Source organism: Oryzias melastigma, linkage group LG6, assembly GCF_002922805.2.
Source record: "Oryzias melastigma strain HK-1 linkage group LG6, ASM292280v2, whole genome shotgun sequence".
Taxonomy (NCBI): domain Eukaryota; kingdom Metazoa; phylum Chordata; class Actinopteri; order Beloniformes; family Adrianichthyidae; genus Oryzias; species Oryzias melastigma.
The window spans coordinates 22469165-22496589 of NC_050517.1; the positions used below are offsets into that span (position 1 = coordinate 22469165).

The 27425-nt window shown below is 40.3% G+C and overlaps 1 protein-coding gene across 1 annotated transcript in view; it reads right to left on the reverse strand.

Moving 5' to 3' along the window:
- Positions 1–27425, reverse strand: part of wwox (WW domain containing oxidoreductase) — a 152981-nt gene that overhangs the window by 80406 nt on the left and 45150 nt on the right. The window contains exons 6-8 of the mRNA XM_024282086.2: positions 25626–25714; positions 21069–21254; positions 17134–17398 (exon numbers count right to left, since the gene is read on the reverse strand). Coding sequence (XP_024137854.1) covers positions 17134–17398; positions 21069–21254; positions 25626–25714 — 540 coding nt within the window. The remainder of the gene's footprint in view (positions 1–17133; positions 17399–21068; positions 21255–25625; positions 25715–27425) is intronic.

Genomic DNA, 27425 nt, shown 5'->3' on the forward strand with positions numbered 1-27425 from the left:
CGGTGAAGATCGGAGCTGCACTCCAGATTGATTAAAAGCTCCTCTTGTAATTGTCAGATCTTGTAGGAACCATCTCTCTGCTGGGCGGGGGGTGAAGGGGGGGCACTCTCTATGAGCAGGGGTAGAAGAAAAAACCCAATTTCATTCATGTCGAGCCGTGTAACAGTCACCTCAATAGCCACCAGTCGCCACAACATCAATCAGAACTCCCACTCAAGTTAAAAAACTATATATTATTGATGTTGTTTTGTCTTTAGAAACAACAGTCAAGGTAGCTGAGCCTCATCTCTATCTGAAATAGGAAAAAAAATGTGCACAAACACGCACGCATGTACGCACACGCAGTCGTTTCTACGGTCATTAAAATGAGAAACAGCCGATGGTGTAGGAGCTGTTGAAATACCATTAAGAAATGGAGATAAATGCAGTGGATCCCGGCCTGCTATGGCAACCCCGCCACCGTAAATCAGACAGTGACGAATATTACAAAGACCAAGCTGCATGCATATGAGCGCACAAAATAACACGCTTAAACACAAACCTGTGCACGTCCGGGGTGACACACAGCGTCTGCACACAAACAACCTGTGAGGCTCCTTCCAAAACTAGCTCCTTTGGCGGATTACTTAATGATCCTAATGAACTATTTCCTGATCATTTGTTATGATATATGGATGATTATTATGTTCAGCGATGATTAAATGCTATTGGAGCAGGCAGCCTGTTATCATTTGAAAGAACTAATGAGCATTTGTACAGAAATATGGCGAGAATTAAAGACTGAATTAACATGGTGTTCATTATGGATTGTAGGAAACTATAGGACGCTTTTTCCAATTATTTGTGGGATTTTTCAGTTGTTTTTTTTTAAAGAATGGTTTAATGCAAGTTTGAAAAATATATATTTTTATCATAAAGTGTTTAAAATGTGAGAAAAGGAACTCCTAAGCAAACTATTGCTTCTTTTTAAACACAATAATAGTTAGGTTTGTAATCCTGAACTTTTAGTTTGCTCTTTTGAAAACCTAAGTTGTAATCAGTTGAATACTTATTCGAGTGTTTACATATAAAGGAGGATCAATGCCTATTTTAAAGCTAATTGATTAACAGTTGTGATTATTGATTGTGTCATGTGGTTCAGACAGAACAGATGCATCTGATAGATCAGAGTCCCGTGGACAGACGAATAAACATGACTTTTTTTCTACATCGACTTCAGATTTGGACAACAAGTACTTTAATCGTCTTGGAAAAATTTGGACTCCTTTCTCCTCCTTGTTCCCCTTCTGGATTCCCGTCGCTGTGCAGCTCTCCGTGCAGAGCAGAGCGATTGTGAAGGAGATGGCGAGCAGTAATATTCAATTATTGTATGCACGGCATCCACGTCCCGCCCTAAATTGATTTCTTTCAGAACCCGAGGTATCGCTCAGCACTGACAGACAGCCATGTTTCCCCCATCTACCACATCCCACGCAAATTACTCCTCCATCTGCTCTCCCTCACGGAGCCGCACCCCCCCCACTCACTTCCATTCTTCCCTCCACTCCTCTCACTCTGTCTCATCATCTGATCATCTCCTCCTGTCTCTGTCAGGCTAACAGAGAGCATTTTGGTGCAGGCCTGGGCGCCCAAACATCCCCTTTAATCTGTCCTCATCTGTTTGGATTGTAAAGTTGTGTTTTATTGTTTGATTAAAGTGAGACCGCCTCACCAATACTATTCAGGGACTCCAGTCTTAAAAAACATTATTTTTATCCAAAAATTCATAAGATTGTGATAGAAAACAAAAATATTTAAACTCAATTAAATGCAAACTGGAATATAAAACCTCCGAAAAGCATTAAAACAAACATAAAAAAGAGGTTTTCCTCTGCAGGTTAATCACACTTGTGAAACTTTTCTCCTGTCAGATCGTACCATCACCAATAAAGACTTTTACAATTGTACCTTTAATAAAGTCACAGAGTGGGAGCAGGCCTAATCAATACTTCATATCGCAGGAATTATTGTTTGTTCAGAGTCAACACAGATTCACAACATGGAGGCTCAATAGTTATGTAAAGTTGAAATTGATTCGTTCATAAAAGCAGGGAAAGTTGTCAGATTTATGATTCCTTTATCAGCAACACATTTCTTTCTTAATACACACAAAGTGACTTTTATAAAGAGTGAGCTTCTTCAGGAGCAGCCATTTATGATGCTTACACTCAACAAAAAAAAATACAAATATACACATAAACTCCAACACAAAGATAATTATACTATATGTATTCATGGACACACACATACACACTCAGAGCCCCCTGTCTCTCTTTTTCTAATTAAAGGGACCTCTTTGCCCTGGGTATGTGTGTGATATTGACACTTAGCTTCGTACAATAAACTTTATTGGCAAGCCCTGCTTGATTACAGCACTAAACTAGAATAACAAGGAATATGGGAGGAGGGGACGTGGATTATATACTAAACAGACATTAGCAGGCTTTATTCAAATATCTGGAGTCATTTTAAAAAGCAGCATTGAAGGCCTGCGTCTGCACCAATTATGAGCGGAAAGTGTTCTGGATTTATTTAAAGAAAAAAAAGGCTCAAATGAGAAAAAAAATAAGGCAAAGAACTCAAGACAAGAGAAAAGAGATATATTTTCTGAAGGGTGGAGGGAACGAAAGCGATGGATTTTCCGTCATTAATGATCTATGGAAAATACTCTGTCTATTTTCAGATATACTGTTAATGGCTGTTTGCTGCCATTAAAATCGTTGCCGTCCTGAACTCAGTTATTCACATATTGGCTGCTGCTTCATCTAATATTCATCTGCTGGAGGTCAATGGCAGAGGTGGCGTGCTTCATTTGTATTCAACAAATTACAGGGGTGGAGGGGGGGTGGAAGAGTTTCAAAAGAGTGTAGAGCTGGGATTAAGCAAACACAAAACCATGCACCTTTGTTTTTTAATTAACACCAGAATGCCCGGCTGCATAGAAAAATATGGGATTTTTTTTTTTAAGGAATGAGTTTGTCACCTCTCGGCTCTTAAAGCAGCAGTGGCGAAAAGGGAGGTCACTTCACGAGAAATAATGTATTTACATGAATTTACCAAATCAAGTGCTGAATCAATCAGACTCAAATAAAAGGAGGAGTCTCTAACTTTTGTGATTAGAAAATAATAAAAGATTAAGATTAAAGAGCACTCGTTAATTCAATTAAGTTGCTTTAAATGACTTTATATGTGATTTTATATTCACAAAAAGAATTCTTAAGTTTCAAAAACTTTCATTTTTCTAACAGCAGCTGCTTACAGTTGCCTCACTGATCAGGCGTTTGCTCAGTCAGCTGAACTATAATGCCCCCTACTGGCTTAAAATGGAATGAGTTGGTGCGCTCTGCACACAAAAGAGCCTTCCCCTCTTTGTGAACATCTGGCTTTATGACAAATTTGGATTTTTCTCACAGGTCATTAAATGTTCTGATCTTAAATAAATAAATATAAATAATTAAAATGCGTTTTTTCCAAGGATTACTTTCTGCCTTCCCCCCTTTCGTTCTCTTCTCCTGAGGCCTTGGCACCCTCGGCAGGGTCTGTCCTGCTGGGCGTGTTGGCAGAGCCGTGCCTCTGATTCACCCACAGCGTGCCCTCTGGCTTAACAGGCTGGCACAAGGACACTGAGAAGAGTTAAGAGAGGCAGGCGGCAAATGAGGAGGAAAAGTTATCGCATGGGTTAAGTTATTTGAGTTGAAAGCGACTGCTTCAGGTCGACTCCTTTTGTGGAAGAGGGGAAAAAGAAGTGAGATTGGGAATTACTCTGTCTGTTGCATTTGTGTCAGGAGTAAAAGAGCAGAGAGAGGCACGCAGCCTGACCTTGAAGAGCCAGTGACCCCGCACACCTTTATGGCATCTCCAATTAGAGAAGAGGGAGGGAGGACGGGAGAGTTACAAAGAGGGAGAGACGGAAAGAAGAAAAGAAAGAGTGGGAGAGATGTATTTCATAAATGTAGTTCCATAAAGAGCACTGACCCAAATGGCATTCAGTAATTCTTCCCTGTGCCAGAGGATGTTGGATAATCAGAAACTTCATCAAGCTCACCTCTTGCTTCTCTTCTGCCCGGCGTCTGCAACGCCTCCCGCCGTCCCACCCGCGGTGGGAAGCTTTTAAACAAAAATCCTGTGTAATGACTGCAAACGCTGCATCAAAGAACAGCCCGCTATCCGCACTTCAGCGCCTCATTTTAATTAAACAACTTTCCTCCACTTTCCATCACTTTGATCTCCTCCAATCTGACTTGCAGTAAAAGAAACCATCTATTTTCACTTTATGAAATGCATATGTTTGATATGAGGAGCAGTGGATTTATCAAAGAGTAGAACAACAAAAACGCATTCCTTTAATACTATATTCCTTAAAGTTTTCACCAAAATAAGCCAAAGGTTTTTTTTTTTTTTTAACCATTCAATAAGCTCCAATCTGCCTCCATGTCAAATCTGTGACTGCTGCGATGACATGGATACGGGAGGACAGAAATCTGAGCGAAAATAATACAATTAAAGTCCAACTGGAGCGGCAAGTTTTCATCGATCTCTTTTCTCTCCTCCAGCACTCCATGGACTTAACATAGACTTATTCTTTCTTAAGCGCAAGTGGGAGCTCTCCTCCCTCCTCCCCGGAGAGCAGCGTTCACACAATGCTTCAAAAGAACATTTTGTTTGGATGCTCAATACCAGAAACATCAATAAAATTATCCATTCATTAATTTCCTCTTCAATACAAATTTAATGCAAACCCACGGAGTAGCCAGCTCACATCCAATAAGGACATCTATCCCCGATCACTCAGCATGGTGCTTCACGTTGCACACACACGCACATCAATAGGACTGTCCCTAAAACAGCTATTACTCACTGACGGATTCAATACTGTGGAGATGGGGGGTGAAAAGAAAAAGAGAAAATAAGGAGTACTGGAGAGGAGGGAGACTTATTATTTCTCAAGTGCAACTGTCAAGGTGAGTCTTGACATTGGTCAGACGGAGCCAACAGGGAAAACGGAAACATTAGAACAAACAGGGAGAGTGTCAACAAGTGAATATGGTTGGACGCTGGGGGAGGGAGGGGCTTAGACTGAAGCATCAATACATCAGAAAATCTAAAGATTCGAAGAAGAGACGAGCCATCCTCTCCTGTGTTCTGAGCATGACTTATCTGTGCTTTAATTTCTCATATTTAAATGATCAGTTTATATTTCAGAGTGGTTCTGTTTATTAGAAATCTGTCTTTTTTTCAATTTTATTTCTTCTACTTTTCTGTACAGCCTGGATCTTTTTCACAAACGAAGCATGCTGCTCAGTTTGTACTTTTTAGACATTTTGTGAAGTTTTACAAGAGAAATAATCTTGAATTTTCTGTTCTATGACCCAACAAGCATGTATAAGTTAACTTTCTTGAGCTACTTAAAAGCTGACTGGTGCTTTTGGCATTTTTTTTTACATGTGGCATTTTTCCCGTGTTGAAAAACGTAAAGTTGCAAGAAAAAGTACATGAACCCTTTGGAATTACTTGGATTTAATGTAATTAATATGACTAAAAACAGGCAGGAATATTATTTTGGAATAAATTAACTTAAACCTTAAAAAACATTCAATATTTTACTCCACGTAAAAATATACTTTGTCAAAATTATACAATTTAGAAATAAGCGCAAGGTAACACCAGGCCATTAATAATAAAGGGATCCATTTTTCAGTTGATGACAGCGATCCGTCCGGGCCCAAAGCACCCCCAAACCATGATACTTCCTCCAACATGTTTCACAGTTTGGATGCTGGTATGTTGTGTGTACATTTGTTCAATAAAAACACAAAAACTTAATTTGTTTAGTGATGCAGTAGTTTAAGAAGACTGTGCTTATCTGGTGATGGGATTTAAAGGAAGACCAGAAAATATTTTAAGACAAATTCATGCAGAAATCCAAGAGTTCACTTACTTCTTCTTGCAACTTTATAAACAGAAATTTAAGATAGAAATTGTATTTCTGAGTATTTAAGTGTGTAAACAGATGGATCAACTACAGTGTCTTTGCAGCTGAAAGTCCACTGTTTAAGTAGAACCCCATAAAATATCAAAATGATGCAAGTGGTTTTATTCCCCAATTACTATAAAGCCATCATTAGAAATTGTGCTAATGTGAACTTTTAAGTTAATGAGATAAATGGAAGTTAAATTTGGTTAATAAGCTAAGGTTCTGCATGAAGCACATTTATCTATTTATAATTTTGAATTGGCTCCTGCACCGCAGCAATTGCGCAGCTCAGTAAGCAGTGGGTTCTGCCTCTGGGCAGCCAGCCAGTCAGAAGACATCAGGGAGAGGGGATCCTTGAAGGTGGAAGACTACAGTCAGCTAACCTACAAAGACAATGTGTTCCAAATACACTAAAAATTCTAATTGTATGCGTCAAAAATGTAAAGTATATATATGGATAAAAACACAATTATTTTAGGTTTTAATAGTTTTTCATGATGGCATATTGTAGAGTAAAAGTATAGACAAAAAAAGTTTTGCTGAGTTCCTACTTATTTAGTGTAAGAGTAATAGTCTGCATGGTAGATCATTTTTCCAAGACTTCAGCGAGGAGAAAGTTTGGGATCAATAGCAGGTACAACAGTGCCATGCACTGCGATGCGATCTATAGCTCCGTGTTGCATGTGATTAGGGCTTGCATGGCGCTGCTATCAGTATTGAATATCATATATGCGCTGAACCCAGCAGAACTGTATCCTTCCAGCCGCCCCTGTGTGATCCATATGAGATGGAGCTGTAACTGCATGTGTGTTTAACACGTCCAAGCTGGCGAGATGACACTAGATCCAGGGTTCACGGGGTCAAGTAGAGTCAAACCAGGTAGATGATTGGCTGATCGGGTCTGAGCGTAATGACTAATCAATGTTTGAATGCATTAGACTAATCTAATGGGCCAGGTGGGATAGGACAACGCTAGATGCATGGAACACATGATTGAGCACAACATGCAACAGCAATGCGATCGATAGCACATGGAGTGGTCTAACCCCCACGAGGGGGTGTGGGGGGGGGGTCCCCATTTCTGGAACAACCTGCTTCATAGGAATTTAGGACACACACTCAGTCTGTGTGTGAACACGTTTTATTTGGTTGCATGGAGAAAAGGGGAAAGGAACAAGAAATTAGATTAAATTAAACCTTTTACTTTCAGACCAACCTTTTCATTATTTAAAATGAGATTAATAACTGACAAAAATATACTAATATTACAACAGAGGAGATAATAATGAATCTGTAGGTTTGTATGATCAGAATAAAAACAAATATTCATGTTTTAAAGCGTTATTTTAGTTACCGTTCTGCTCAGAAGGAGAGCAGACATGGAGTAAAGCGCCAGAAGAAAAGGAAAGATGCCAAGTTAAGGGACAAGAGTCAGTCAGAGCAGAGGACAGGCTTGGGTCAATACTGCAACACATGCTTGCTGACACAGCACTACAGACACACATGCACAAATACACTAAAAACATTTACGAGGCAGTTAAAGACTGTTGAAATTCAAAAAGGAAATAAATGTAAACTTCCTCTGAAGCCACATATTAAATTTTCAAAATTATTTGACATAATTGTGTCAAGTTATTGAAAGTTTTAAGAAAAAGATGCAAATATTGTAAAAAAAAAAGTGAAAGTGAGTCAGGTTTAGATTAAAATACTCTAGGATTATCTGGATCCAACAAATAGCAAACAAGAGCACAACACAAAACAAAAAAGGTATGTAGCGGAATCTCATAAAGTTAAATATTAATGTCTTAAAATATGAACTGACTTTATTTTAGAATGTATTGTAGTAATGCAACCAGACAGAATTTGAAGCATACATCTTATTGCAAATTATTTTACTAAGTTTTACCAGCATTGCAATGGATTGGCATTATATATATACAATAAAACACACAAAAAATATTTTTAAACTTTTATTTAACAATTATGTCTGCAATAAAACATTTTTAGTTGTTCTCTTCATAAAACAGAAACAAGACTTATGTTAAACTTCTGGAGTAGCTTATAACTTATTTTTTATGGAATCCTGTAACACTTAATTTTCCAGGAATGCTTTATTTACTGAAATCTGAATTAAATGTATTTTATTTTTTAAGCCTTTGAGTGCATTATCTTCATTTCCTGCCAAAGTTTTAGAGTCGTTTGAGTTACAATTACTTGTATGTATTTCATGACAACAGCACAATTTTGTGTCAAATTTTAAACGTTTTAAAAGTGCAAACTAGCACAATTGTATGCATAAATGACAGCTGCTACTGTTTCAAGGAGGAGTTTACAAAAGACTTACATACAATGAGACAAATAATCAAGAATCATTAAAACATAAGTTAATGTGCATTTAGACTCACAATGTTTGTGTTTTTGGTGAATTAAGGGCAGAATCTGAGCCTGTCATGGTGGTTAGAGATGATAATAATTTTCTCCCTGAAATATGAATCTTTTGGTTCAAGTTGTCCCCACCACAGGTTGTTGCTCCACATCACATACAGTATCTCACAAAAGTGAGTTAAACCCCCACATTTCTGTAGATTTTTCTTCATATCTTTTCATGGGAGTATATTGCCAAAATGAATTCTTGACACATTGAAAAGAAGCCACTGTCCATCTTGTGTAGCAGTGTAAAAGTATGTTTCTTTTTAAAATAAATCAAAATAGAGGCATCAACAGCCAAAGCTCAACTATTGACTGTATATGAGAACTGGAACGAGAAAGTGACGTCAACCATAGAAAATAACTCTCTTCCAGCTCAAACCAAATGAGATCAATTCAGTCCCCAGCAGGTACTTCCTATTTGGGATTGAGAAAGAGTAGTGGTCACTCAGTCCAGTGCTTATATACGGTCAATGGCAATAGTTCCGTCCTCTCTACTGGAGATAGTGACAGTGAAGCTGCAGCTGCTCCCATATTTCAGAGTGAAGGAAAAAAATAGAGCTACAAGAAAATTATTCTTCTGTCTTGGAACCATTTGCCTGTTTTCCAGATGTTAAGATGTCCAAACAAAATGTAACTTCATAGATTCCTAATTGAAAATATATCTGCTGTTGTCTGAAACATTCTTATTTAAATCAAATACAGCAAATTTTCAAATAATTAAAAATACATTTTGACAGCTTTGTTTCTGAACAGTGTTTTGCTGGGAGTTATAATGTATCGTCTTTCTAATAGCTTTGTCAAAGATTTTTGTGTATTATGTGCTGTTGTTTATTTAGCTGTGTGTTTAAGGTGCACACATACACGTGTGTGCAAACTGGTGGTAAAAGAGAGGTCTGTGATAGAAGCCTCTCCATCTTTGAAATGAATTAGCAAGCGCTGCCTTATTGAGTGAGGCTCAGCGTTTAAGTGAAACTGATGAGAGATGTGTGCGCGGCGACGACTGGCCTATAAGTATGTGGCTGAGGTCACAGGTTAATCCCTATTGATTCACTCCGCTGGTATATTGCCGCACGAAAAGACAAGAGGGGAGAAGCTGGAAAACAAATGCCACATGGAAAAAAAATAAAAAAAATCATCTTCATGAAAAGATGAATGAATGAGGACTGAAATAGAAAAAGAATAAGAACTTTTTTCCCTTTAGAGTGCAGATTATGACACTATAAGCATCAAAGTCAGATATGATTATTGGCCTCATTTACAAATGTTTGTGCTCTAAAAAGCAACAATTTCAGGGAGCATCTGTTATTTTTGGTGACAGATCTTAAAGCCACCAACCTCTAAATGCTTTATGCCACAACCCCAACTGCCCCCCCACCCACCTTATCCCCAGACCAACCAAGGAAAGAAGCCAAATAATACCTGAGCCAAGCTGTATTTATAAACAACCTCCTCACAATCTCATCCCACAGGAGGACAGGTGAAATATTACATTAATATGAATAACTATTAATAATGCCCCCCCCCCAACTCTTACCCCATCACTCCTTCTCTCTCCATCTCTATCCCTCTCCCTGGCTCTGTCTCTCCGCCTCTAATCCTATCATGCGGGCAATAAGTGTATGCACCATGAGCACATTTAATTTCTGCGGTTGGTTTTCAGCGAGCCCAGAGGTGAGCCTTAATAAGGATCAATGGCACTTTATCTGGGACAGCACCCACTTCACAGCATGCAAATTACACGGCAACCCTTAAAAAAAGAAATGGATTTAATTAAAAAATGTAGAACCACGGGCTCTGGAAATTCAATTAAAGGATTTATGCAAAGGTTGGCTAGCTTTTTGTGTTGCAGTTCCTGCTTATATAATGAGCTTTTCATATTAAAAATCAATAGGTAATCTGGGCTGGGGGATCGGCTGCTTATGTACATTTTTTAAATCAATTTGAAAAATAGTCCATCAGCTCTGTGTCACAACAAAGAGGGGGGGGTGTTGTGTGTGCGTATGTGTGTGTCAATTTGTAAGGGTCAGTGGCAAAAAAAAATAAGAGAAAATTGAAATAACAGTGCTTATGGACTGGTGAGAGTGGGGCGATAGGTTATATATTTCTTTTCTCTGAGGGTTACAGGAGAAAAGCTCTAAAGGTAAGAGGGGCCGAGGCTGAAGGAGGCGATGTGGAAAAGTAAAGGGTAAGTGGGTACGGATGTCTCCCTGGCCAGGTCAGTTTCTAGCTCTTTGGCCTGTTCTGATCTCTTCTATTAGAGTGGGAGTCCCTTGGCAATGAGGGGCTAGCTGGTTCTGACCTGTGGCTCAGGGGTAATTTACCCCAACCCCGACTCAGACTCAGCTCCGAATCAGACAAAACCTAGCTGGAGAACCTCCTAATGGCCTCCCTGAGGTGTCTGCAGCTGAAGGAGCAGAGGGGTTCAGCCTTTAAGTGATGTTTCTTCCTGACAAATCTTGGGCTGTGACAGAGAGGCACTTTTTTAAAAGGATTCGCAGAGACTACATTCCAGGAACAAGTGGCTCCTTCCAATGAACATTTCTAGTTTTTCCTACTCAACATCAAACTCCTCCACGCCCACATCACACTTACATGGTGTAACCGAGCGCCAGCTCAACGGGTGAATGACTGACTGCATACAGTAGCAGACTGTCAGCTTTTGATTGGTTCTGTATTGATCCAGACACGCTTTCCATCACATCAACTCATCCACAATAAACCATTTACACAGTTTCCCTGTGCAATAGACCATATAAGCAGGCCTGGGGCCATCCTTGCTCACCCACTCCTTAAAGCGTGTGAGCCTAAACGTGTGTGCTTTCTTAATGAAATGGTATCTCCGTGGACAATAATTCCAGTAACAGGATTGGGCAGGAACACACAAGTCAATACGGCCAAATGGGATTGTATGATTTTATCCATCCCCGCGCTGGAACATCTTTCTTTCTTTCTCTTTCTTTCCTCTGCATCTTTATCTTGCGCTGCAGCACAGCAGGAAACGCCTGTGAGGAACGTCCTACGTCATTTATCTTGTTCTGGAAAAATAATCTAGAGTCTGAAGGGAAATCTGCAGAACATCAGAGAAGTTCACATTAAATGTGAGCATTTAATGTGTGATAATCTGCTTCTGCACAACTAAAGAGGGATTTGCTCTGTGTTTCCAGTCAGGCTGGACCTGAACTCTCTCCTGTAACTCCTAATCATCGAAGAAGACTCTATTACAGCGGCCTGGCAGCTCATCTAACCCTACAGAGGGGAAAGGGGGGGGGATTGGGACCTCTGCTCCCCTGTCTTTCCACATGGCTGAGCAGCACTCACACATGCACACAGGTGTGAAGCAGAGCTTCTGGGTTACAGCAGACAGAAGATGGAGCGACTGACCTTATGTCTGTCTGGAAGAGAGACACTGATCCTGAAGTGAGAGCGGCTGCTGTGCTTCACTGTACGCCTGTTTAACAGTATGGTAATGCCGATGTCTCTTTTGCAGGAGCTGTCTCGGGGTTTAACCCCTCAGGTGCAGAGCTGAGCTCCTGATCACAGCAGAGGAGGCTCTGGTGGTCCCACATCTCCTGCACGCGTGAACCCTCTGTTTCTCTGTCTGCTGGTGCCTGGTCAAAAGTTCAGCCTGTGCATATGTAAAAAGGTGGCTGGGTGCCCGGGGCAGGATCCTGGGTGCAATAATGGCGCTAAAACACTAGGAAGCATGGGACCGAGGCGAGAGCGCGGATGAAACCTGCCCCCTCGGGGAGCGAAGGTGTCTGATTGGACAAGCGGGGCTTCTTAGGCATGTGCCTGCAGCACGTCTGCGCTCTCCGTCTCTGCACTGGAGCCACTTCCCAGACCGATCTCCAATCCACTCGGCACTGTCTGCGCCTATAGTTAAGGTATAGACCTGATGAGTATAGGCTGGGGCCAGCTGCTCGGAGCCTGAGGGTACGCTGATCTTCAGGGAGCAATCAGTCAGTCAACAAAATGTCAGAGGGTCAGCAATCCGGCGTGACAGCATGGTGACGACTTCACAAAGGTTATTGCCAAAACTAATAACAGCAACAGTAAGAAATGTATTAATGTGCTACTTAAAGTTCATACTTTTGGTTCAAAGTGTTTAAAACATGTGAGATTGGGAAAAAAAATCATAAAAAACCTTAAGAATTTGCAAAAAAAAATACTTATATTATTCTGTTTTAATTATGATTGTCTTTTTCAACCAAAAACTAAAACATCATTTTCTAGGACATAGTTTCTGCAGAGGAGCAGGAGTTCATTAGAAGGGGAAACCCCGCTCTAACTTCCCATCATTCATTTGTTAACACGCTCTCCCACTATCTTACAGCCCCCAACAACCCCAACCTAACATTAGCAGAACAGCTAAAATGGTGAGCAATATTTGAGCTATCCTGTCATACAGTTTTGAGCCAGATTTCAGCTCGGATAAGAAAAAAAAATGTACATGAATGTTTTTGTCTACAAGTGGATGCATGGGAATGGAGCGGAGCAGACATTGTAGGTTCTACGTCACACCTTCAGGTTTTTCCAACTGCATTTTTTTTCCAAATTTGGCTGAAGAAATACTCAGAAATGCAATTTTAACCTTTATTTTCTCTATATATATGTCGTTCATTATCAGAAAAATGCTACAAAAACGTGTTAAAAAACAAAATCTTCATCAGAGTGGATCTTTGACTCGTTTTAAAAACTGTAAAAACTGCTTTTCTTTTTTGCCCTTAGTTATGTCTCACTCATAAATGCAAGCCAGATTATTTAATGCTGATAATTATGGCAAAGGACACAGGGAAAACTCCCACTCTAAACACGCTGGTTTAAAGAAAAATATCTATATATCAGGAGTTAAAGGCCTGCTTGCACAATCTCTGATAAGTAGATCAAGGCACAGGGAGGGGAACATGATGGTAGTGAGAGATAGTTTGGTTGATTAAAATGTCATGGCTCTTTATAGATGTCTTTCTCAACTCAGCAAAATGCAATCAGCTCTGTACATCAGAAGGAAAGTGCTCCCCACAAATAGAGAAGTTTCTTTCTCTTAAGAAGAATCCACACTGAAGACAAAAGCAAAACTGAGTGAGTCAAAATATAGTTGCTGGTAATAAAGTAAGATAGAATGAAGATCTGATAAAAACAGGAGCGTGAAACCTGATTAATGAAGGAGGAAAGCAACAACATGACCTGACACGATGTTTTATCAACTTTAACGCAATTGTCAAATTAAAGATTTAAGACCACTCTAAGTGTTAATCTTTGCATGTCGGTTTCTTCATGAGTCCGCCTGTGCACAGAAACTGTATATCACCTCACCTTTGCTCCTATAAATCAAACCTGTGTTTTAAATGAGAAGCTGGTTATTTGTGCAAGAACACACATGGGGGCTTTGTGATTGTTTTTTGGAGTCGACATTCTGCTTATGTTTGCATCCCAGAACAATCTCTATGGATCCTGCCAGCGTGCGCAGGCAATTAAAGCGATAGCATCTTCATATCCCTGCAACCAATAACTGAAATAATATCACTGTTTTATTAAACCCTTAATGTGGGGGCAGAAGGAGAGGGATTTTAAGGAGGATACACTTCCAGGGGTCTTATCAAGCTCCGATTTAAACGAGAGCAAATGTTCAGCTTAAGGGTGTGTCTGTATCTGTGCATGTGAGGCTGTGTGTGGCCTTTATCAGACGTGAGTTTTAGCTAATTGCTGTGTCAGCACATCAAAATTTAATTACTGGCACTACCTTTGTCCTTTAATATTTACTAACATCCACACTTCGTTTAATTAAGGACATGGAGAGAACGTGTTGCCCCACTCGAATTCTGCTAATTGCTCTCATGCGCGAAGATCTGAAATATGAGCACCCTTCAGTTTAGAGACAAAGAGAACTCAAAACTTCCCATCCGATCCTGGTGACCTAAAAATGAACACTTCGGAATATTTCGAGAGCTGAGAAAAATGTCAAACTAAAAGGGGGAAGTGCAAAAATAAATGAAGAAATGACCAGTCGGGCTTTATGTTGTGAGCTCTTCTCATCTCTCATTCCCACGTCAAAGGGCGGGAAGAGAAACGATGGCTCTAGGTCCGGCATTTGTCAAACATGATGGATCAGAGCAACGCTTCACTTAAGCTGCACCACGCTGCCTTTCAACACGTAACTTTACCAGTGCAAACACCAATAAAATGAGAACAGCAAATGGAAAGGAGCATTAAGTAAACGAAAGCATGCATTAGATAATACGAGAATCCTCTTGATATCATTGAAGAAATGCAGAAACTGAGATAAATCACAGAGCTGGATCTTATCAATCATATCTAAAGGGAGTCACCTTGCATCCTTTTGCATCTTTTCCATACAAGTACATCTCTGCTTTCAACACTGCAACATCCAAGTTCACAAATCATGCAGGACCCCACACATGGATGCTAATGCATCACTCACTGCTGCACTGATGTTCAACGAGAGCTTTGGTAGTTTTAGTGGAGAAGCATCACCATCCTCTAAATCAAAGGTTATACCAAATTGAATGGTCTCTCCGATAACTTCATGCTAGCCTTAAAGATCCACTCCAATTACATTTTAAACCATTTTCCAAGCATTCCAGTGGAATTGTAATGAATTGCAATTTTTAGCCCAAATAAAAATACTTGTGTTGTTTTTTAGAACATAGTTTCTGCAGAGCAGCAGAAGTTCATTAGAAATTCGCCTCCGAGTTGTGGGCGGAACTGCTGAGTAAGCCTGCCTCTAATTTCTAGACTAACATAAGTTAGTTAATTTATAGACTAACATAAATTAAGCTAATGTGTAGGGCAATCGGGTCTATTGTAATTAGACAGGGGGGAATCAGGGGCGGAGCTCCAATAGTCACGCCTCCTCAAAGGAGATTTTGGAAACTGAGGCTTCAGATCAACATGAAAAATGGCTTTTTAAGACATTTAGGTTGTAAGATTTTGGTTAAAAACTTCATAATCATAACTAAAACACTACTGGGAAAGTTTTTTTTTTTTTTTATTAGAAAAGTTGTCATAAGGGGGCTTTAAAACTTCAAAGTCTTGCTGTGTGTCTCTTAAGACTATTTACCAGATTAAATGTTAAGCGTTTATGGTCATTTCATTGGTGTAAAAATAGGGTAAAAGAAATTGGTTTGACATAGATCTTCTTAAGTAGATACAGTTCATACAAGAAAGTGAAGACAATGATTAAAAACTTATCTAAAACAGTAAAAGACGATGTAGCACAGTTACTGGAGTCCATATGTTTGAAGTTCGAGTGTATGCTAATAAAATAAAATAGATTTTGGAATTCATACAGGTTATGTCATCTGTGAAACTATACAGAACTGTACCAGTGCTAGAACACACTGTGAAGTTTTTGTGAAATACTACTCCAGTTACTACTCTACTTCAGTATGCAGAGTATGTGATCAAGTGCGCTCCTTTGACTATTCTTGTATGTTTTGCAGCTACTTCAAAAGTTAAATATGCTTCACCAAGAGTGAGTTGGTCCATCATTATTAGCTGTGTAACATATATCCTCTATAATCAGGAAAACACCCCTAGAACATGCTAAAAAACACACAATTTTCATTGGCGTGGGCCTTTAAAGAAGCAACTGTTCACATATTTCTGCTCAGTTTGAAATACTTCACTGCATTATTCAGAGGGGGGCTGTTCAGTGCAGTTGACCTAACACTGACCCTGTTAGAAAGACATAGAAAGTGTAGCTAAAACACACACTTTGAAGTTTGTTTATTCATTGCAGGTCATGCGATCACAGAGAAAAGGAGCAACTGCTTTGCACTTCACACATTTTCTCATATGATGCAGCTGATAGGCTCACAGCTCTGCTTCCTTTAAACCAGCGAGCTGTAATCTGTTTGGGGCCAAAAAAGAAAGTAAAGCTAATATGATGTAATTCCATGTCCAGAACGATGCTGTGTGTTGTCATTTCCCACAATATGAAGCTCCTTTATCTCCAGTAACAATTCCAACTTCTCCTTCTACAGGGAATGACCCCACCAGGAGCTCTAGACCAAAAAAAAAAAAAGACAGCACCTTCGAACACGAAGGCACAGCGAGTCCAATAACCATCGTGGTTGAAGGTCAATTTTCTGAGAGGATCTAGTTTTATTGCTGCTTCTAAATTAAACTTACAACAGGTCCCTCGGGCATGAAAACTGCCATCCTCCCTTTGTTTCGCTCAAAAACAGCATCTGAGGACATAAACTGTTTAATGTATCATCTCCAACTTTTAAAAACAAGGCTCTGCAAACCGTAAATATAAAGTTTATGTTTTTGAGACAAGCTTGATCTAAAAAAAAAAAAAAAAAAAGCCTTGACAAAATATTTTTTGTGCAGAATCTCATTGTTTTCACAGCAACCTCTTAGTTTTGGTTCAAAAACACCATCTGAGAGGAGCAGAAAGATTAAACAAACAGTGACAAAAGGAAGAGGGAAACGAACCACGAAATATCTCCATCTATGAGAGCCAGACTCTCTTTACACACAGTGCAGATCCCCCCTATCTCCATCCTTTTCCTGTCTTTTTTGTCAAGAATGTGCCAAGACAAACACAAGCTGAGTTTGAGATGTATTAGTGTTAAAGACCTTAATGCCATGACACTGCAGAGCGTTTTCTGCAGGACTTATATATTTTGTAGAGACTCTGTTGTGTTTTTTTTTTTTTTACTCACCATAGATTTGGTGAATGGTCTGGCCAGAGTGAAGAGGAAGGTCATGAGCCACCAGCTCCTGTGGATGGAGGTGTACATCATGTTCCCAGGATGCACTGCGTTGGAGGTCACGCCCCGTGGCGAAAGGCGTCGGTTGAGCTCGTTGCTGAAGAGGATGTTGCAGAGTTTGGCGCGATTGTAAGCCAGCATGGACCAGTAGTCTTTCCTGGGGGGGGACAGCACGCCCAAGTCCACCTTTCCACAGGCGTCTAAGAGGTCTGTGAACCTGCAAGAAAGTCCGCCATCGCGAGTGTGAGAAAGTAGACAGCAGATTGTGTTGCATTCTGCATGCAAATCAAAGGCGTGACATGATGTTCTTTAATTGCCTGCGACAGAGCCGTTAAACTCCAGATGTTTGACAAGGCCTCTCAAATATTGTACTAGTTGCATACACACAAAAATACACAACAGACCCAGAACCTTAATGTGTGTTTGTATCTGGGTGCGTGTGTTGCATTAAAAAAAAAAAAAAAGATTGGCTCCAAACCAGCGGAAAACATTCTACATATTAATCCACTCATTAGAAAACAACCAATCAAAATGTCACCTGCTTTCCTTGTTGTGATTTTACAAGCTCGCCGCCTCTGCTTTACTGTCGCCTCCTGCAACATCCTTGCTTGGCTAAATTACAACATCTGCAGGCTTTTCATTTCATGTGCTGCAACTTCATAAGTACTTTAAGCACGCAGAGGTTGATAAATCAAATGCATGAACACCCAAAGTATTTGTTAGTTATTTACACCGCGGAAGTTGTATCTAGTTAAAAGTTAATGAGATTCAGCAGAGCAACTGCAGATACATGAAAAAGTATAAAAATTATGGCAACAAGCGAACATATAGCGAGGTTCCAGTTTAAAGGCATTAGGTGTAATTTCATTTGGGGTATCATCTTCTCTTTTTGAGTCCGATCTGATGCTCTACAAGGTAAAGTTAATGTGCATTAAGCCCCTGTGGTGGGAGCTGATAAAGTGTCCAGCTATTACTCACATGTCCATCCTTCCCAGCCCTTGCAGGTCAATGCCTCCACCAGCGGACAAGCAGCTTAAAGAATACAATATGCCACCAGTTCAGGGGTCACACGCTGCTTGCGAGTGGCAACTAAGTGAATAAATGGGGAATCAGTGAAAACGGTAAACAACACAAACAAAAAAGGGATGGAAACTTCAGAAGATGCAATATAAGGTGTGGAATGAGGTGCAGAGAACGGAAGATGCAACACAAGATATCCTATTGGCTCCTTAGCTCTTTGGTTGGTTGGTTGCTGGTGCTCTTTGGTCCTATTTTTGATGCAGGTTAAGCCACTGCTAAAGCTGAAGCAAGGGAGGATTTGTGATATGGTGGCAGGAGAAGATAGACAGCAGGTCAGCGGCGCAACTGAGCGGGCTCGGCTTTGGCAATTTGAAGGATACCCATTTTTCTTGCGTTAGACAGTTTTGCACTATCAAAACTTGTCTTGCACAAGTCAATAGTGCATGGTGTCAATGCTTTTCCTGCAAACCCCAGCTTTATTTTACCCTGTGGTGCCAAGCTTACCAGCTTTGAGCAAATATATATGCAACTCAGACAACAGTTGATCTGCTAGGACAACTGTGAAGTCTCTGGTCCCTCTTGAAAGCTCCAATCAATCACTGCATGGCCATCTGACTGACTGAAGCCAGGATCAATGTTGCACACAGACAGACTGTGAAACTCATGGCTCAGGCTTAGGTTCACAGATCATTCCAAGACATCAAGCTTGTCTACCACATGGCACCCGTATGAGGGAAGTAGCTTAGTAAAAAGACAGATTTTAAGAACAATAGATGAGGGGGGGAAAGGGCTGAGTCAGGAGGTCAGTCGAGAAAGAAGCAGATACTTGATCAAAGTAAATTTTAGCTGATAAGTCCATCCATCAAGCTGATGATACGTTTGATTCATAGTGATAGCGTGGCGAAGGAAATGAGTTTCAGTGAGTGAGGCTGTCATGTTTGGCAATACACAGCAAGTCTTCTATCTGTCAATTCATCCTGAAAACCAGCGAGTGTAGCGACTGGAACAGCAAGTGTTGAAGTTGAAAGGCTGAGGAATTGACAGGGTAGTTTTGGGAGATTACTGCTAGTGGTGCCTCCAGAACAGTTTTATGGGAGGGGGAAGAAAGGGAGGCGGGGGAGTCCGGTACACCAAACTGTCCTCCTTTTGGTGACTGATTAAGTTCAGCTTGATGATTGTGCGAACACTGTTTGATTACTTTTTTAAAGAAGTAAAAAGACCCTTGTATCGAAATTATATATTTTCTGTCTTATCAAGAAATTTTTCAACAGGAAAATGGCTTAAATTTGAAAAACCATGTCTTCTTAAAATAAGAATTCTCTGTAAGACCATTTTTCTTTATACCGTTGGTAGATTTTTTTTGCTTATTGAAAGAAAATAAGGTAAGATTTTTTTACTTTTTTTCAAAGGGGCCTGATTTGTAGTGAATACAACCTTTCACAGAAAATTCTTCACCAAAAATCAGAGAAATTGAATGAATAGTGTAAAGATTATTCACATGATTTTCATCACAACCTCATTTTTTAAGCATTTTTTAATACAAAATCCTTATTAAAAAATAATAATAAAGTAATATTCATGGACCTATCCATTTTCGAAACCCGTTTCATCCTCGATGGGGCTGCCAGGGCCTAATCCAGCTACTGTTGGGAAAAGGCAGGGTACATCCGGGATAGGTTGAGTCTGTCGCAGGGCAACAATCACACACCCATACACACTCAGAATTACACCTAGTGACAATTCAGAGTCATCAAGTATCCTATGAAGCATGCTTTTGGATTGTAGAAGGAAACCGAAGAGAAAACCCACGTATGCACAGTCAGAACATGCTCCACACAGAAGTATCCCAGCCTGGACTCGAACAAGGTTCTTCTTTATGTGAGTCAAGAGCGCTAAACCTGTGAACCACTACAACACCGTTAGAATTGTAAATACAAGAACAGAATTCTCCTGTTGTTTTATGATTTAGGAAACATATCAAAAACTAGATACTCATGATCAGTGGTCACTGAAGATTAGGGGAGTGTACTGGAAAGAGTCAGGCGATACGATGTGTATCGCGATATATGTCTCACAATACGATGCATATTGCGATATATCCCAAGACTTTACCAGAACAATTTTTCACTTTTTTTTTTAGAATATGACTTACAAAAAAAAACTCTGCCTGAATATTTAGGGTTTAGGTGGAAAACAACAGACGCTAAAGGTCGCTCATAAATACTTTATTAAAGATCATCTTGTCAGCATTAGAAATTGATACAAGTATCGCCAAACAAAATATCATGATATAACGTAAGATTGATTTTTCCCCACACCCTTACTCAAGATCTGCATTGAGATTTGTTTTATTGATTATAAACTTCATACAATTAGTCTATTTTTTAGCTGTCTTCTCAAAGATTCATACTTGTGGTTATTTTTTTCTCAAATTCATATCTTTTTCTTGTTCTTTTACAACTCCTACATGGATTCCCTATCCCCTAGTTGAGGTAGTCAGAACTGTCATTTCTAATTAATACAGCAGTTTATTCAAAAAAGCAGTGCGAGGCATTTATAAAAACAAAATTATATACATATTTTATTTATTAAATTTTGATAAATGCGTTTAAAATTATATGTATGGTTTAGCTGCGGATACTAGGATTGTTTTTTTTTATTCAAAAGGCACTATAATGTTTTTTTCAGCTTTCATTACCCTACAGCTGAGTTTTTAAAAAATGTTTAAGCCAAATAAATGATAATGGATATGATGAGTTATATAAAACTGTTTTGTTAAAACAATGTCCAGATCCAGCATTAGAACTTTATACAGCAAATGGTGCTGTGCATAGAATGATCCGTCCTGCTGGTCTAAGCGTCCTCACCTGTGAGACTCTGAAGACACCACCACCACCCGGGCCGGGGCGGAGCGACGAAGGACCTCCTGCAGGCACTGCACCAGGAGGAAGTGACCCAGATGGCAGATCTGAAAAGTGGACTCCAGGCCGTCTTCTGTCAGGTTCCAGGGCTGAGTGCAGACCGCTGCATTACACACTAGAATATGCAGGGGCCTGCGCAGAGAAGGTAGAAGATAAAAGAGTTTTATTGTGGGATAAAATGAAAAATAAAACCTTGATAACAGGAATGAGGAAAAAATAAACAAGAACAAGACATAGTTTCAGAGTGGGTAGACTGTAGAGCTCTTCAGAGACAGAGCATCAGTAACCCTGGCATGATACAGTTTTCTGGTGAGCCACAGTAGATGCTGAATACAGCTGGCTGGAGTCCAACAGCAGAGCCACAATAAAAGCTAATCTCAAACCGTTTCACAGGTGGGTGGGCAGTGGCGAGAACTAGTGTCTAACAGTCCAACCAAACTCGCTGAAGGAGAAATACATAAGTAGATCAAAGGAAACTCACACAGAGAATGATAAAACACCAAATACGAAGCTTTTGCCATCATAGAAACAAACATAAGTCGAATTTTCAATCTGTTACATGTTGAGTCGTTTTTCTTGCTCAAATGAAAGAGAAAGGAGATTGCAGGATTGGTCAGGGCAGGAGATCCTTGTCGGTGACAGCAACGCTCCAGCACGCTCAGAACCACAGTAACACAGCTGAACAATCCAAACACACCCCACCAATTTTTAATTTCTTCCATTAGAATTAATTATGAGGCCGAAGGCAATTTGTGTACCCTGTGTTTAAGACTGCCTACTGGATTAATTAAAAACTGGATGCTGGAAAATTAATGTGTGAATTGTTATGCCTCTCTATAATGAGCCATCCCATACTATTACATAGCAGTGTACTGTATGATCACCTTCAGGCCTCTGAACACACAAGGTTCATTAAAGTGCACAAACCTAGGCTGGAGTCAACTTAAAGACTGCCAACCTCAGCACATTTTCAGAGCTCCAGCACAGAGATATTTAAATTTTTCTCCCAAAATACAAGAAGGTGAGGGAACTGGATAAAGGAAAAACACGTTTAAGCAGATGACCTCTATAACCTAAAAAAAAAAGAAAAGAAAAGTTGTTGAGACTTAAAATTCCCACTTTGATCATCTTTTGATCTTTTTTCAAAGCGTTCCTAGTGGTCTTTAAATCATAACTATGTTATTTTTTAGCTAAAATGCTTCTACATCACTGCTATGACCTTTTTTCCAACTGCATTTTTTCATCTGCTCTTGTTTTACAATGATTTGAATAAAGAAATACTCAGAAACATAGTTTTAAGCTTAATTTTCTTTGTATGTCCTCCATCGTCAAAAAATGCTTCAGCAACATGTTAAAAACACAATTTTCAATAAAAAGGGTCTCTAAAAGTCTTGCTTTGAAACCAAATTAAACTGTTTTTTAGGGCTGTCAGGATTAGTCGACTAATCGACTATTAAAATAGTAGACGACTAATTTCATAGTCGATTAGTTGTTACTTTATTTATGGAGTAGTAATGTTAAAAGTTATAAAGGCATTATGGTAGCTTTTTGGACTATTTTGGCATTTACTAAGGTTTTTTAAGCTAATTTGGAGTTTAGCTAATGTTTCAGCTACATGCTAGATATTTTGGCTAATTTGGGCTTTTTCTGTTTTTTTATGCTAATTTGGAGTTTAGCTAATATTTCAGTTGGCAATCAGGTTCAGTGTTTTCAGCTATCAGGTTCAGTGTTTTCAGCTATCAATTTCAGCATCTTCAGCTATCAGCACTAGCATCATCAGCGGCCAAATTTAGCTTATAGCATTCACACTTGCATTATCGCAGTTTTTTACTTAATTTAAAGCTAATGATGGTTAAGTGTGTGCTTTACATCCAGTTTGTGCATGACCCGATTAGTCGACAAATCAGAAAAAATAATCAGTGATTAGTCAACTACCAAAATAGTCGTTTGTGGCAGCACTACTGTTTTTGTGGCTCTGCATTTGCATATGGTATAGAGGGGTGTAAGAAAAATTGATTCATTGATGAATCGCGATAATTTTCTTTGGCGATACTTGTATCGATTTAAAATGCTGACAGGACAATATTTAATTTTTTTTTTTTTTAATTCAGGTAGAGCTTTTTCTAAGCCATACACTTTAAAAATACATAAATAAATAAATAAATAAAAAGTAAAAAGTTAAATAATTGTTCTCGTACAGTCTTGGGATATATCACAATACCTATCGTATTGTGAGACACGTATCGGGATATGTAACGTATCACCAGACTCTTGCCAATACACACCCTCAGAATAGAATGCGAGGTACAATACTGTTGTGCATGAGACAAACAGTCCCCATCGGGGGCAACCCCTGACTGAACTTTTTAACCTCTCACTAATGCTCTTATTCTAAACCAGCCTTCATGTATAATGTTGTGACTTTATCCTTAAAAGCCAGAGGGGAACGAATACATGTCACTAAAATTATATCTCATAATATATGATCAAAAAATTCACACAATTAACTTTTTTTTTCTGCCCGCAAGAGAATTTTCCCCACGCAGCTCGGACAGCCCTCTGGTGAGTCTGCTTGTAATGTGAAAGGCCTGTTAATTCAACTGCCCACCAGTTAATCCCTCTCTCATAAGCGCAGGTCTAATGAATGCCTTTAATAGGCCTATTGCAGCACACCATGGTCCCTCTCTCCACATTAAGACCTCACACAACACAGTGTGCACTCTGCAATCTCAGCGCTGGTCAAACGAGGGTGTTAACTACCAAACGGGGAGACATCCGTTTATATATTTACTTTAAATAACCCCCGTGGGTATGACCCCTGACCTCTATGATAATGTGGGCCAGCAGGAAGAGATTGCCTGTGTGAGCTGGGCTCAGACTGGTGGTCATTAACGCTGCACTTTATTGGAAAGCTGGAAACTGGCCGCACATGTGCAGCAGAAATGTGAGAACACACCTGCTTCATGATTCGTCCAGGAGAGTAGAAGGAAACATGTGGAAATATGAGTGTGAAAGTGACCGTCCAGCGATACTCCTTCTGCATGTATGTGTGGCACAAACGGGATGGAAGTCGCCGAAAATAAATGCAGAGGGGCGATTGCACATGTTAATCATAGAGCGCTCAGTAGAAATTGTATTTGGGCGCTCTGTCAGCGCTGTCCTCCATCAATTACATCCCAATGAAACTGCACTGCATTCAACAATATCAATATCCAGGTAATTTCATTTCGAAGGACAGGCAATTAAAGCAGAATCGGGGTCAATGGAACACAAAGCACCGTGAAAGCCACTGACTAAAGCACTTAAAAGCAGGGGAGTGAGAAACGAGAGAACGAAAAGAAAAAGACTCTGATTACATTTCACCTGTCAATGACACGATGCAGGAGCGTTACAGTGCACGTGCGTGCAAGCACGCTGAGATTGTCCGGGTGTGCCTGTGCGTGTAGGCATGTGCGTTGTGTTTTCTCCTTGTGTGTGTGTGTGTGTTATGCCTGAAGATATACATGCAGTAATAGAGTGGTGGTAGACTCAGACAGCTGCCCAGTGCCATTCACAGCTCAGAGCTCCCTGCCTCCACTCTGCTCTGTTCGCTTTCTGATGAGAATTAATGTACTCTGACATCCCCTGGGAGTCCCCCACTCCCCCCAAAAGCACGCCTAATGAAGAAATACAACCTTGCCAAAATCCTGAAGTAGAGAGAGTGACACAAACTGGGACTGAGACAACACGAGAGCACGGGAGAGCCAGACACACTGCTACGAACAATGAAAAAAAAGAAGAAAAAAGTGAAAGAAGAACGTCTTAACTCAAGCTCCTCTATGCATACGTTAGAGGAGAACTATAAACCGCCGTGAAGTTCGTCTGCGAAGAAAAACACGTGTCCTGGACGACCAAACCCAGCCCCAGGGCAGCTATGGGCAGAAAGTGCCCTGCCTCTCCCTGAGGGGGTCCGCTGACATCAACATTCACGCTGTGTACACAAGCTCCGGTGCTGAGAGACCTGCGAAGCGGATGAGCAGCAGGGACCACAGAACGCATGACCCCAAAATAGCAAACGAGTGGCTAGAAGAGCTGACCACCACAAAATAAGTGGCGCCGACCGTCTTTCACCAATGTCAAGCAAATTGACACAAACACTCCTGAGAGCTCTTCCATATGGTGACCATCAGTAACCATTAAGACATGATTTAAGAGAATGAATTTAGAGGCAGGTAGATGACAGTGTTTGTGTTATGAAGGCTACTTTTTCAGCAGGTCCTCGCAAGGATTTCCTAGATGTAACCCTTATGCTATCCTGGGCATGTTTATATTAAAAGTTGGGTCATTTGGACCCCACAAGACCCAAGATATTCACTGGTGTCCGTGGCAGACATAAAATCCTTTCCACCTTTGTCTTGGAAGGGATCACACATCAATATAAGGGAGGGGTTATCTGGACCCCATAAGAGAACACAAGTTGTGAGAAAGTTAGCATCAAAGATTCATTTTGTTGTTCATACTCACAGCTTCTTGGCCTTGAAAGACTCCGCAAACTCTCTGACACTGCGGAGGGAAGCCAGGTTGCACATCATGGCCTCCACTCTGGCTTTATGCTGTTGAAACACAAAGACAGAAAGAATTAAACATTTCCAAGGCAGAAAATGTAGTTTTCTCAGAGTTATTGTTTCTTAACTTACACATTTTACCTGTATTTAAAAAGACATTATAACCTGAAAAGATAAAAATGTACATATAATTCTCCTTGTTTATTTTTTTAAATGGACAAAATAAACAAAAAATCGGGTTACAGATTTTAAAATAAATGTTTTGTGCGATAATCTGTCATTTAAATAAATGGTAGAAGGTCCTGCTATATGTTTTTACAAAATCCACCTTGATATGTCCTCTTTTTAACTGAAACGTGGATATATGCAATGTGCAAAGCAGTTTTTGAAAGTGCAACAAAGACTCCAAAGCTATAGGTTGTGTATGTGTTCTGAATGCGTGTGTGTGTGGCTCATTTTGCACCATATGTTAGAAGACAAGGTGCAGATAGGACAGAAGTAGAGAAAGATAAATGACTTATGCAGTGAATGCATAGCTGCATTTACACAATGCAGGAGACAAGCTAAATATTCATCATCCCCTTCATCCTACTGTAGCATTTAGCTGCAGGCCACGGACCTCAGCAGAGGCGCATCAAGGCCTGAAGGGGGCATACCTTTTTAATAATAGTATATAACCATGTTTGTCAAGTGTGTAAGCTCACCTCTCTTCCTTTTTATCAGCACAAGCCCTCAAAAGATACAAGCAAAGTTCAACCTTCTAACTATGCATCAGCTCACATGGGACCGCGGCATATGTTAGCACAGGAGCATACAGCATGAAGTGAGACGAAGCAAGCTGAACCCAGGGGGCAGCGCATCCCTCACGCTCCAGTCTCCAGGTTCTGCTCTGTGCTTCGTCCTGTCCAGAATCCCTGAGGAACGCTGTCAGCTCACATTACACCTGGAGGAGCGTTCAGCTCTGCATCCGCCACCGCGGCCGCCGCATCTGCTGCTCCGCTGTCAGACTTTTCCTCTCAAATGATCTCCTGTCCACGCGCGCGTCACATGGGAGCGCGCTTACCCTGTCTCTGCAGCGCTAAGTACACATGACACTCACAGCATGGACGCGCCACGCTCCCCTGAGCACAACCGCACCACCAAAAGGGTTAAGAGCACCTTCAGGTGGACGTGCAAGTCTTTAGGTACTTTACATACACTCTAACTGCTCCACCGTGGTTTGGCACATGCTCACACACAACACATTCAGTGTTGTGACTCAAGGGTAAAACATAGCTACCACACCATAATCCATGGCTGAATTATTCTCTTGATGCCACTCTATGCCATTATATGGATGCTATTACAGATCATTAAAGAGCTGCTTATGACTATTATAGATATGATTATAGGGTACCAGCTTATACGGTCTGCACACGGCAGTAATCACAGGTGAGGGGAGACAACCTATTTTAACGACTTATGTATGCAATAGGATTTTTTTGCACTTGCATGCAGGAAGGAAAAAAAAAAGTCAGCGGTAAGCAAACGTTTTGTGCTTCTTTTGAGGATGGTTCAGCCTCTAGTTTTACTGTGCGATTATAAAAAAAAAAAGAAAAAAAGGCATCTAAACAAGGTCAGAGCAGGCAACGGCCTGGATGAGGCCTCCTCGACAGTACTGCTGCTCGTGAGGGAGAGACCAGCAGAGAAGATGACAGCAGGTGTTGGCCTGATGGACACATATTACTCTCCCCGGAGACGTGGAGGAAAGGGGAAGGAG